This window comes from Heptranchias perlo, unplaced genomic scaffold (genome assembly GCF_035084215.1).
Source record: "Heptranchias perlo isolate sHepPer1 unplaced genomic scaffold, sHepPer1.hap1 HAP1_SCAFFOLD_131, whole genome shotgun sequence".
Taxonomy (NCBI): domain Eukaryota; kingdom Metazoa; phylum Chordata; class Chondrichthyes; order Hexanchiformes; family Hexanchidae; genus Heptranchias; species Heptranchias perlo.
In genome coordinates this window covers 56,936-70,470 of record NW_027138548.1, presented here as the reverse complement: position 1 = coordinate 70,470, position 13,535 = coordinate 56,936, and the positions used below count along the sequence as shown (strand labels likewise).

Genomic DNA, 13,535 nt, shown 5'->3' with positions numbered 1-13,535 from the left:
CGCCTTGGTTCCATGTCCATTAATACCCTTTACCTTCCCGCCTTGGTTCCATGTCCCTTAATACCCTTCACCTACCCGCCTTGGTTCCATGTCCATTAATACCCTTCACCTCCCCGCTTTGGTTCCATGTCCCTTAATACCCTTCACCTACCCGCCTTGGTTCCATATCCCTTAATACCCTTCACCTACCCGCCTTGGTTCCATGTCCCTTAATACCCTTCACCTACCGGCCTTGGTTCCATGCCCCTTAATAACCTTCACCTACCCGCCTTGGTTCCATATCCCTTAATACCCTTCACCTACCCGCCTTGGTTCAATGTCCCTTAATACCTTTCACCTACCCGCCTTGGTTCCATGTCCCTTAATACCCTTCACCTACCCACCTTGGTTCCATGTCCCTTAATACCCTTCACCTACCCGCCTTGGTTTGATGTCCCTTAATACCCTTCGCCTACCCGCCTTGGTTCCATGTCCCTTAATACCCTTCACCTTCCCGCCTTGGTTCCATATCCCTTAATACCCTTCACCTACCCGCCTTGGTTCCATATCCCTGAATACCCTTCACCTACCCGCCCTGGTTCCATGTCCCTTAATACCCTTCACCTCCACGCCTTGGTTCCATGTCCCTTAATAACCTTCGCCTACCCGCCTTGGTTCCATATCCCTTCATACCCTTCACCTACCCGCCTTGGTTCCATGTCCCTTAATACCCTTCACCTACCCGCCTTGGTTCCATATCCCTTAATACCCTTCACCTACCCGCCTTGGTTCCATGTCCCTTAATACCCTTCACCTTCCCGCCTTGGTTCCATGTCCCTTAATACCCTTCACCTACCCGCCTTGGTTCCATATCACTTAATACCCTTCACCTACCCGCCTTGGTTCCATGTCCATTAATACCCTTCACCTCCCCGCCTTGGTTCCATGTCCCTTAATACCCTTCACCTTCCCGCCTTGGTTCCATGTCCCTTAATACCCTTCACCTACCCGCCTTGGTTCCATATCACTTAATACCCTTCACCTACCCGCCTTGGTTCCATGTCCCTTAATACCCTTCACCTACCCGCCTTGGTTCCATGTCCCTTAATACCCTTCACCTACCCGCCTTGGTTCCATGTCCCTTAATACCCTTCACCTACCCGCCTTGGTTCCATGTCCCTTAATACCCTTCACCTACCGGCCTTGGTTCCATATCCCTTAATACCCTTCACCTACCCGCCTTGGTTCCATGTCCCTTAATACCCTTCACCTACCCGCCTTGGTTCCATGTCCCTTAATACCCTTCACCTACCCGCCTTGGTTCCATATCCCTTAATACCCTTCACCTACCGGCCTTGGTTCCATGTCCCTTAATACCCTTCACCTACCCGCCTTGGTTCCATATCCCTTAATACCCTTCACCGACCCGCCCTTGTTCCATGTCCCTTAATACTCTTCACCTACCCGCCCTTGTTCCATGTCCCTTAATACCCTTCACCTACCCGCCCTTGTTCCATGTCCCTTAATACCCTTCACCTACCCGCCTTGGTTCCATGTCCCTTAATACCCTTCACCTACCCGCCTTGGTTCCATGTCCCTTAATACCCTTCACCTACCCGCCTTGGTTCCATGTCCCTTAATACCCTTCACCTACCCGCCTTGGTTCCATGTCCCTTAATACCCTTCACCTACCCGCCTTGGTTCCATATCCCTTAATACCCTTCACCTACCCGCCTTGGTTCCATGTCCCTTAATACCCTTCACCTACCCGCCTTGGTTCCATGTCCCTTAATACCCTTCACCTACCCGCCTTGGTTCCATATCCCTTAATACCCTTCACCTACCGGCCTTGGTTCCATGTCCCTTAATACCCTTCACCTACCCGCCTTGGTTCCATATCCCTTAATACCCTTCACCTACCCGCCCTTGTTCCATGTCCCTTAATACCCTTCACCTACCCGCCCTTGTTCCATGTCCCTTAATACCCTTCACCTACCCGCCCTTGTTCCATGTCCCTTAATACCCTTCACCTACCCGCCTTGGTTCCATATCCCTTAATACCCTTCACCTACCCGCCTTGGTTCCATATCCCTTTGGTAAATGTGCTAACAAAAATCCATCTGTCTCAGTTTCGATTGACCTGAACGTGAACAGCTGTTTGCGGGAAGGAGTTCCAGATTTCCACTCCCCTTTGTGTGAAGTGCTTACTGACATCATCAATGAACAGGCTTGCTCTAACTTTAAGGTTCTGTACTCCCCCGTCCAGAGGAAATAAGGTAGATAGAGAAACTATTAAATCGTCTCATCATCTTAAGCACCTCAATTAGACCTCCTTAAGAACATAAGAAATAGGAGCAGGAGTAGGCCAATCAGCCCCTCGAGCCTGCTCCGCCATTCAATAAGATCATGGCTGATCTGATCCTAACCTCAAATCTAAATTCGTGTCCAATTTCTTGCCCGCTCCCCGTAACCCCTAATTCCCTTTACTTCTCGGAAACTGTCTATTTCTGTTTTAAATTTATTTAATGATGTCGCTTCCACAGCTTCCTGGGGCTGCAAATTCCACAGACCTACTACCCTCTGAGTGAAGAAGTTTCTCCTCATCTCAGTTTTGAAAGAGCAGACCCTTATTCTAAGACTATGCCCCCTCGTTCTAGTTTCACCCATCCTTGGGAACATCCTTACCGCATCCACCCGATCAAGCCCCTTCACAATCTTATATGTTTCAATAAGATCGCCTCTCATTCTTCTGAACTCCAATGAGTAGAGTCCCAATCTACTCAACCTCTCCTCATATGTCCACCCCCTCATCCCCGGGATTAACCGAGTGAACCTTCTTTGTACTGCCTCGAGAGCAAGTATGTCTTTTCTGAAGTCTGGTGACCAAAACTGTATGCAGTATTCCAGGTGCGGTCTCACCAATAACTTATATAACTGCAGCAATACCTCCCTGTTTTTATATTCTATCCCCCTAGCAATAAAAGCCAACATTCCGTTGGCCTTCTTGATCACCTGCTGCACCTACATACTAACTTTTTGATTTTCTTGCACTAGGACCCCCAGATCCCTTTGTACTGCAGTACTTTCCAGTACTCTCCTTAATCTTCTGTACTCAGGGGAACGATTATGCTTTCGTTTCTGGCGCAAGAGCACAAAAGAAATTGAGGATAGTATTAGATCCAAAGAGGAGTCATATAAAGTTGCCAAAAGAAGTAGCAAGCCTGAGGATTGGGAGCAGTTTAGAATTCAGCAAAAACGGACCAGGAGATTGATTGAGAGGTAAAATGGAGTATGAGAGTAAACTTGCAAGGAATAGAAAAGTGGACTATAAAAGCTTCCACAAGTATGTAGAAAGAAAAAGATTAGTGAAGACAAATGTAGGTTCCCTACACTCAGAAACAGGAGAATTTATAATGGGGGACAAGGAAATGGCAGAGCAATTAAACAAATACTTTGGTTCTGTCTACACGGAAGAGGACACAAATAACTTCCCAGAAATGCTTGGGAACCAAGGGGTTAGTGAGAAAGAGGAATTAAAGGAAATTAGTATCAGTAAAAAAATAATGCTAGACAAATTAATGGGACTGAAAGCCGATAAATCCCCAGGGCCTGATAATCTGCATCCCAGAGTACAAAGAGGTAGCCACGGACTGCAGCGGTTCAAGAAGACGGCTCACCACCACCTTCTCAAGGGCAATTAGGGATGGGCAATAAATGCTGGCCTCGCCAGCGACGCCCACATCCCGTGAACGAATAAAAAAATTTAAAAAAATAGTTGGATGCATTGGATGTCATCTTCCAAAATTCTATAGATTCTGCAATGAATGAAGGAATGGCAATATATTTCCAAGTCGGGATAGTGTGTTACTTGGAGGGGAACGTGCATGTGGTGTTGTTCCCATGTGCCTGCTGCCCCTGTCCTTCTCGCTAGTGGAGCTCGCAGGTTTGGGAGGTGCTGTCGAAGAAGCCTTGGCGAGTTGCTGCAGTACATCATGTGGATGACAAAGGGTCACAAAACAGATAGTTAGAGCTACAAAAAGAGAGTATGAAAAGAAACTTGCAAGGGATATCAAAACCAATGCCAAGTACTTTTATAGTTATATTAGGAAAAAGAGGGTGGTCAGGAGCAGTGTTGGCCCCTTAAAAACTGAAAGTAGGGATATTGTCATTGACAATGGGGAAATGGCAGACATGTTGAACAATTACTTTGCGTCAGTGTTTACAGTGGAAAAAGAGGATAGCATGCCAGAAATCCCAAGAAAACTAATATTGAATCGGGGACAGGGACTCGATAAAATTAACATAAGTAAAACAACAGTAATGAAGAAAATAATGGCACTAAAGAGTGCCAAATCCCCAGGACCAGATGGTTTCCATCCCAGGGTTTTAAAGGAAGCAGGTGAGCACATTGCAGATGCCCTAACTGCAATCTTTCAAAGTTCTCTGGATTCAGGAACTGTCCCTCTGGATTGGAAAATTGCACATGTCACTCCGCTTTTTAAGAAAGGAGAGAGAGGGAAACCGGGGAATTATAGACCAGTTAGCCTAACATCTGTTGTGGGGAAATTGCTGGAGTCTATAATTAAGGATAGGGTGACTGAACACCTCGAGAATTTTCAGTTAATCAGAGAGAGCCAGCATGGATTAGTGAAAGGTAGGTCGTGCCTGACAAACCTGATTGAATTTTTTGAAGAGGTGACTAAAGTAGTGGTCAGGGGAATGTCAATGGATGTTATTTATATGGACTTCCAGAAGGCATTTGATAAGGTCCCACATTAGAGACTGTTAGCTAAGATAGAAGCCCATGGAATCGAGGGAAAAGTACGGACTTGGTTCGGAAGTTGGCTGAGCAAAAGGCGACAGGGAGTAGGGATAATGGGAAGGTACTCACATTGGCAGGATGTGACGAGTGGAGTCCTGCAGGGATCTGTCTTGGGGGCTTCAATTATTCACAATATTTATTAACGACTTAGATGAAGGCATAGAAAGTCTCATATCTAAGTTTGCTGATGACACAAAGATTGGTGATGTGGAGATGCCGGTGATGGACTGGGGTTGACAATTGTAAACAATTTTACAACACCAAGTTATAGTCCAGCAATTTTATTTTAAATTTTAAATTCAAATATTGAATTTAAAATTTAAAATTGCTGGACTATAACTTGGTGTTGTAAAATTGCTGGACTATAACTTGGTGTTGTTTACAATTCAATTTGTTTACAATTCAATTTTGTTTACAATTCAAAATTGCTGGACTATAACTTGGTGTTGTAAAATTGTTTACAAAGATTGGTGGCATTGTAAGCAGTGTAGATGAAAACATAAAATTACAAAGGGATATTGATAGATTAGGTGAATGGGCAAAACAGTGGCAAATGGAATTCAATGTAGACAAATGTGAGGTCATCCACTTTGGATCAAAAAAGGATAGAACAGGGTACTTTCTAAATGGTAAAAAGTTAAAAACAGTGGATGTCCAAAGGGACCTTGGGGTACAGGTACACAGATCATTGAAGTGTCATGAACAGGTGCAGAAAATAATCAAGAAGGCTAATCAAGAGGACTGGAGTACAAGGGGGCAGAAGTTATGCTGCAGCTATACAAAACCCTGGTTAGACCACACCTGGAGTACTGAGAGCAGTTCTGGGCACCGCACCTTCGGAAGGACATATTGGCCTTGGAGGGAGTGCAGCGTAGGTTTACTAGAATGATCCCTGGACTTCAAGGGTTAAGTTACGAGGAGAGATTACACAAATTGGGGTTGTATTCTCTTGAGTTTAGAAGGTTAAGGGGTGATCTGATCGAAGTTTATAAGATATTAAGGGGAACGGATAGGGTGGATAGAGAGAAACTATTTCCGCTGGTTGGTGATTCGAGGAGTCGGGGGCACAGTGTAAAAATTAGAGCCAGACCTTTCAGGAGCGAGATTAGAAAACATTTCTACACACAAAGGGTGGTACAAGTTTGGAACTCTCTTCCGCAAACGGCAATTGATACCAGCTCAATTGCTAAATTTAAATCTGAGATAGATAGCTTTTTGGCAACCAAAGGTATTAAGGGATATGGGCCAAAGGCAGGTATATGGAGTTAGATCACAGATCAGCCATGATCTTATCAAATGGCAGACCAGGCATGAGGGTCTGAATGGCCTACTCCTGTTCCTATGTTCCTATGGATGGTGCACACTGCAGCCACGATGCACTGGTGGTGAACGGAGTGAATGGTTTGGGTGGTGGACGGGGTGCCAATCAAGTGGGCTACTTTGTCATGGATGGTGTCGAGCTTCTTGAGTGTTGTTGGAGCTGCACTCATCCAGGCAAGTGGAGAATATTCCATCACAGCCCTGACTTGTGCCTTGTCGATGGTGGAAAGGCTTTGGGGAGTCAGGAGGTGAGTCACTCACAGCAGAATGCCCAGCCTCTGACCTGCTCTTGTAGCCACAGTATTTATGTGGCTGGTCCAGTTAAGTTTCTGGTCAATGGTGACCCCCCAGGATGTTGATGGTGGGGGATTTGGCGATGGTAATGCAGTTGAATGTCAAGCGGAGGTGGTTAAATTCTCTCTTGTTGATGGTCATTGCCTGGCACTTGTCTGGCGCGAATGTTACTTGCCACTTATCAGCCCAAGCCCGGATGTTGTCCAGGTCTTGCTGCATGCAGGCACGGACAGCTTCATTATCTGAGGGGTTGCGAATGGAACTGAATACTATGCAATCGTCAGCAGACATCCCCATTCCTGACCTTATGATGGAGGGAAGGTCATTGATGAAGCAGATGCAGATGGTTGGGCCAAGGACACTGCCCTGAGGAACTCCTGCAGCAATGTCCTGGGGCTGAGATGATTGGCCTCCAACAACCACCACCATCTTCCCTTGTCATAGGTATGACTCCAGCCCCTGATTCCCATTGACTTCAATTTTACTCGGGCTCCTTGGTGCCACACTCGGTCAAATGCTGCCTTGATGTCAAGGGCAGTCACTCTCACCTCACCTCTGGAATTCAGCTCTTTTGTCCATCTTTGGACCAAGGCTGTAATGAGGTCTGGAGCCGAGTGGTCCTGGCGGAACCCAAACTGAGCATCGGTGAGCAGGGTATTGGTGAATAAGTGCCGCTTGATAACACTGTCGACGACACCTTCCATCACTTTGCTGATGATTGAGAGTAGACTGATGGGGTGGTAATTGGCCGGATTGGATTTGTCCTGCTTTTTTCCACATTGTCGGGTAGATGCCAGTGTTGTAGCTTAACTGGAACAGTTTGGCTAGAGGCGAGGCTAATTCTGGAGCACAAGCCTTCAGCACTATATCCGGGATTATATCGGGGCCCGTAGCCTTTGCTGTATCCAGTGCACTCAGCCATTTCTTGTTATCACGTGGAGTGAATCGAATTAGCTGAAGACTGGCTTCTGTGATGGCGGGGATATCGGGAGGAGATGGATCATCATTCTGACAGGGCTGGACAGACTGGATACAGAGAGGATATTTCTCCTGGCTGGGGGGTCTAGAACGATGGGTCACAGTCTCAGGATACATTTAGGACTGAGATGAGGAGAAATTTCTTCACTCAGAGGGTGGTGAACCTGTGGAATTCTCTACCACAGAAGGCAGTGGAGGCCAAGTCACTGAATATATTTAAGAAGGAGCGAGATAGATTTCTGGACACAAAAGGCATCAAGGGGTACGGGGAGAGAGCGGGAATATGGTGTTGAGATAGAGGATCAGCCATGATCATATTGAATGGCAGAGCAGGCTCAAAGGGCCGAATGGCCTTCTCCTCCTATTTTTCTATGTTTCTATGAATACAAGCTTCGTCCATGCAACCTGTCCTCCTGGTATCATTCTGGTGAATCTGCACTTACCTCCTCCAAGGCCTTGACGCCCTGTCTTTGTGTTGCTCAGATTCTGTGTATTGATGAAGCCACTGCCAGCGTGGACCAGAAAACAGATCAGCTGCTGCAGGAGACGATACGAGAACGGTTTGCAGAGAAAACCGTATTGACAATCGCCCACAGGTAAGGTCATCACCCAGACATGAAGGGGTGGCGAACAGTGTGAGTGAGGGGGGGAAGAATTTGGGAGAGGTGAGTTGAGAGAGGCAATCAGTGAGGAGAGGATTGGGGAGAGGAAAGCAGCCATGAAGTGAAGTCAGGGATGGGGGCTGCGGAGGGGAAGCTGTGGGAAGATTGAGCCCAGTGCCACTGCTGCTGTTAGAGCAGGTGCTGATATCAGTGTGCAATTGGGTATATGGCTGTGCCAGACAAACCTGGACAAATCTGCCCAATCATGGTTGACCTCCTCTACTATGCAGCGTAATGAAGAGGTGGGCAGCCCTGCGATCTCAGGCCGGTCACTGTGACACTCGCTATCCGTGCCACCCCGGTGTAGTATTACTGAGAGTGGAAGTGACTTTTTTTTCATTCGTTCATGGGATGTGGGCGTCGCTGGCGTGGCCAGCATTTATTGCCCGTGAGAAGGTGGTGGTGAGCCGCCTTCTTGAACCGCTGCAGTCCGTGTGGTGACGGTTCTCCCACAGTGTTGTTAGGAAGGGAGTTCCAGGATTTTGACCCAGTGACGATGAAGGAATGGCAATATATTTCCAAGTCGGGATGGTGTGTGACTTGGAGGGGAACTGCAAGTGGTGTTGTTCCCACGTACCTGCTGCTCTTGTCCTTCCAGGTGGTAGAGGTCGCGGGTTTGGGAGGTGCTGTCGAAGAAGCTTTGGCGAGTTGCTGCAGTGCATCCTGTGGATGGTACACACTGCAGCCACAGTGCGCCGGTGGTGAAGGGAGTGAATGTTTAGGGTGGTGGATGGGGTGCCAATCAAGCGGGCTGCTTTTTCCTGGATGGTGTCGAGCTTCTTGAGTGTTGTTGGAGCTGCACTCATGCAGGTAAGTGGAGAATATTCCATCACAGCCCTGACTTGTGCCTTGTAGATGGTGGAAAGGCTTTGGGGAGTCAGGAGGTGAGTCACTCGCCGCAGAATACCCAGCCTCTGACCTGCTCTTGTAGCCACAGTATTTATGTGGCTGGTCCAGTTATGTTTCTGGTCAATGGTGACCCCCAGGATGTTGATGGTGGGGGATTCGGCGATGATAATGCTGTTGAATGTCAAGGGGAGGTGGTTAGACTCTCGTTGGAGATGGTCATTGCCTGGCACTTGTCTGGCGCGAATGTTACTTGCCACTTATCAGCCCAAGCCTGGTTGTTGTCCAGGTTTTGCTGCATGCGGGCACGGACTGCTTCATTATCTGAGGGGTTGCGAATAGAACTGAACACTGCAATCATCAGCGAACATCCCCATTTCTGACCTTATGATGAAGGGAAGGTCATTGATGAAGCAGCTGAAGATGGTTGGGCCTAGGACATTGCCTTGAGGAACTCCTGCAGCAATGTCCTGGGGCTGAGATGATTGGCCTCCAACGACCACTACCATCTTCCTTTGTGCTAGATATGACTCCAGCCACTGGAGAGTTTTTCCCCTGATTCCCATTGACTTCAATTTTACTGGGGCTCCTTGGTGCCACACTCGGTCAAATGCTGCCTTGATGTCAAGGGCAGTCACTCTCACCTCACCTCTGGAATTCAGCTCTTTTGTCCATGTTTGGACCAAGGCTGTAATGAGGTCTGGAGCCGAGTGGTCCTGCTGGATCCCAAACTGAGCATCGGTGAGCAGGTTATTGGTGAGTAAGTGCCGCTTGATAGCACTGTCGATGACACCTTCCATCACTTTGCTGAGGATTGAGACTGCACTGATGGGGCGGTAATTGGCCGGATTGGATTTGTCCTGCTTTTTGTGAACAGGACATACCTGGGAAATTTTCCACATTGTCGGGTAGATGCCAGTGTTGTAGCTGTACTGGAACAGCTTGGCTAGAGGCGCAGCCAGTTCTGGAGCACAAGCCTTCAGCACTACAGCCGGGATTATATCTGGGCCCATAGCCTTCGCTGTATCCAGTGCACTAAGCTGTGGTTTGTCCTGTGGTGTCCAGCATTCCTGGATAATGCCTCCTTGGATTGTTTTTCTCTCAGGCTGAACACTATAATGGACTCAGACCGGATTCTGGTGATGCACGCTGGCGTGGTGCAGGAGTTTGACTCCCCGTCCATTCTCTCCAAGCAGAAGGACTCCTATTTCTACCAGCTCATACATGGTGGGAATTGATAATGGAGAAGCTGCAGGACCAACCTGACACGACCAGAGAGGACTGAGTCTCTGCCCAGTTCTGTTACTACGATCAGCACTTCACATCCACAGAGCTGACGGATTGGGTTTGGGTTTGGGTTTGAAGACCCAGGAAGCTCTCGGCCTCTCATGCATTTCAAAAACAGCACAAGAAAAACAAAATGTCACCATATCAAAAGGATTTTAATAAACCTTCTCGGTGCTTAAAAATACTGACGGTAAGGGTTGTGTGATCCTCAGTTAACAGGCTTCAGTTGGGGTAGCTCTCCACTAAAATGCTGCAATCTTCAAAAAAAAAATGTGTTCCTTTATTCTGCACAGTTCTCCTTCATTCACTCCCTGTCTCACTCCCCCTGTTCTGTACAGTCTGATATTCAGTCACAGGCAGTCCCATTCCTCTGTTCAGTGCAGCTGATATTCACTCCCTTTCCCACTCCCCTTGTCCTGTACAGTCTGATATACACTCACTCCCTGTCCCACTCCCACTTTTCTGTACAGTCCGATATTCACTCCCATCCAGTCCCACTCCCCCTGTTCTGTACAGTCTGATATTCACACACTCTCCCTGTCCTACTCCCCCTCTTCAGTACAGTCTGATATTCACTCTCATGACCTGTTCCAATCCGCCTGTAACGTACAGTCTGATATTCACTCTTTCCCTGTCCCTTTCCCCCGTTCCATACAATCTCCCATTCACTCATTCCCTATCCCACTCTCCCTGTTCTGCACAATATCCCATTCACTCATTCCCTATCCCACTCTCCATGTTCTGTACAATCTCCCATTCACTCATTCCCTATCCCTCCCTCCCTGTTCTGTACAATCTCCCATTCACTCATTCCCTATCCCACTCCCCCTGTTCTGTACAATCTCCCATTCACTCATTCCCTATCCCTCTCTCCCTGTTCTGTACAATCTCCCATTCACTCATTCACTATCCCACTCCCCCTGTTCTGTACAATCTCCCATTCACTCATTCCCTATCCCACTCCCCCTGTTCTGTACAATCTCCCATTCACTCATTCCCGATCCCTCTCTCCCTGTTCTGTACAATCTCCCATTCACTCATTCCCTATCCCACTCCCCCTGTTCTGGACAATCTCCCATTCACTCATTCCCTATCCCTCTCTCCCTGTTCTGTCCAATCTCCCATTCACTCATTCCCAATCCCACTCCCCCTGTTCTGTGCACTCTCCCATTCACTTATTCACGATCCCACTCCCCCTGTTCTGTACAATCTCCCATTCACTCATTCCCTATCCCTCTCTCCCTGTTCTGTACAATCTCCCATTCACTCACTCCCTGTCCCACTCTCCCTGTTCTGTACAATCTCCCATTCACTCATTCCCGATCCCACTCTCCCTGTTCTGTACAATCTCCCATTCACTCACTCCCTGTCTCACTCCCCCTGTTTGTACAATCTCCCATTCACTCATTCCCTATCCCACTCCCCCTGTTCTGTACAATCTCCCATTCACTCATTCCCTATCCCGCTCTCCCTGTTCTGTACAATCTCCCATTCCTTATCCCCCGATCCCACTCCCCCTGTTCTGTACAATCTCCCATTCACTCATTCTCTGTCCCACTCCCCCTGTTCTGTACAATCTCCCATTCACTCATTCCCTATCCCTCTCTCCCTGTTCTGTACAATCTCCCATTCACTCATTCCCTGTCTCACTCCCCCTGTTTGTACAATCTCCCATTCACTCATTCCCTATCCCACTCCCCCTGTTCTGTACAATCTCCCATTCACTCATTCTCTGTCCCACTCCCCCTGTTCTGGACAATCTCCCAGTCACTCATTCCCTATCCCTTTCCCCCTGTTCTGTACAATCTCCCATTCTCTCATTCCCGATCCCACTCCCCCTGTTCTGTACAATCTCTCATTCACTCATTCCCTGTCCCACTCCCCCTGTTATGGACAATCTCCCATTCACTCTCCCACTCCCACTTTTCTGTACAGTCCGATATTCACTCTCTCCCAGTCCCACTCCCCCTGTTGTGCACAGTCTGATATTCACACCCACTACCTGTTCCAATCCCCCTGTTATGTCCAGTCTGATATTCACTCACTCCCTGTCCCTTTCCCCCTGTTCTGTGCACTCTCCCATTCACTCATTCCCTGTCTCACTCCTCCTGTTTGTGCAGTCTGATATTCACTCCCTGTCCCATTCCACCTGTTATGAACAGTCTCCCATTCACTCATTCCCTATCCCACTCCCCCTGTTCTGGACAATCTCCCATTCACTCATTCCCTATCCCACTCCCCCTGTTCTGGACAATTTCCCATTCACTCATTCCCTATCCCACTCTCCCTGTTCTGTGCACTCTCCCATTCACTCATTCCCTTTCCCACTCACCCTGTTCTCTACAGTCTGATATTCACTCATTCCCTGTCCCACTCCCCCTGTTCTGTGCACTCTCCCATTCACTCATTCCCTGTCCCACTCCCCCTGTTCTGTACAATCTCCCATTCACTCATTCCCTATCCCACTCTCCCTGTTCTCTACAGTCTGATATTCACTCACTCCCTGTCTCACTCCCCCTGTTCTGTACAATCTCCCATTCACTCATTCTCTGTCCCACTCCCCCTGTTCTGGACAATCTCCCAGTCACTCATTCCCTATCCCTTTCCCCCTGTTCTGTACAATCTCCCATTCACTCATTCTCTGTCCCACTCCCCCTGTTCTGGACAATCTCCCAGTCACTCATTCCCTATCCCACTCCCCCTGTTCTGTACAATCTCTCATTCACTCATTCCCTGTCCCACTCCCCCTGTTATGGACAATCTCCCAGTCACTCATTCCCTATCCCTTTCCCCCTGTTCTGTACAATCTCCCATTCACTCATTCCCTATCCCACTCTCCCTGTTCTGTACAATCTCCCATTTACTCATTCCCTATCCCTCTCTCCCTGTTCTGTACAATCTCCCATTCACTCATTCCCTATCCCACTCCCCCTGTTCTGTACAATCTCCCATTCACTCATTCCCGATCCCTCTCTCCCTGTTCTGTACAATCTCCCATTCACTCATTCCCTAACCCACTCCCCCTGTTCTGGACAATCTCCCATTCACTCATTCCCTATCCCTCTCTCCCTGTTCTGTACAATCTCCCATTCACTCATTCACGATCCCACTCCCCCTGTTCTGTACAATCTCCCATTCACTCATTCCCTATCCCTCTCTCCCTGTTCTGTACAATCTCCCATTCACTCATTCCCTGTCTCACTCCCCCTGTTTGTACAATCTCCCATTCACTCATTCCCTATCCCACTCCCCCTGTTCTGTACAATCTCCCATTCACTCATTCTCTGTCCCACTCCCCCTGTTCTGGACAATCTCCCAGTCACTCATTCCCTATCCCTTTCCCCCTG

General features: G+C 48.1%; 1 protein-coding gene across 1 annotated transcript in view; it reads left to right on the top strand.

Annotated features, from left to right (window-relative positions):
* abcc10 (ATP-binding cassette, sub-family C (CFTR/MRP), member 10) overlaps window positions 1-10,372 on the top strand; it is a 403,237-nt gene extending 392,865 nt beyond the window's left edge. Inside the window, exons 21-22 of the mRNA XM_067977164.1 lie at window positions 7,877-7,989; window positions 10,007-10,372. Of these exons, the coding sequence (XP_067833265.1) occupies window positions 7,877-7,989; window positions 10,007-10,139 (246 nt within the window). The 3' untranslated portion in view covers window positions 10,140-10,372. The remainder of the gene's footprint in view (window positions 1-7,876; window positions 7,990-10,006) is intronic.
* Window positions 10,373-13,535: the final 3,163 nt, after the last annotated feature.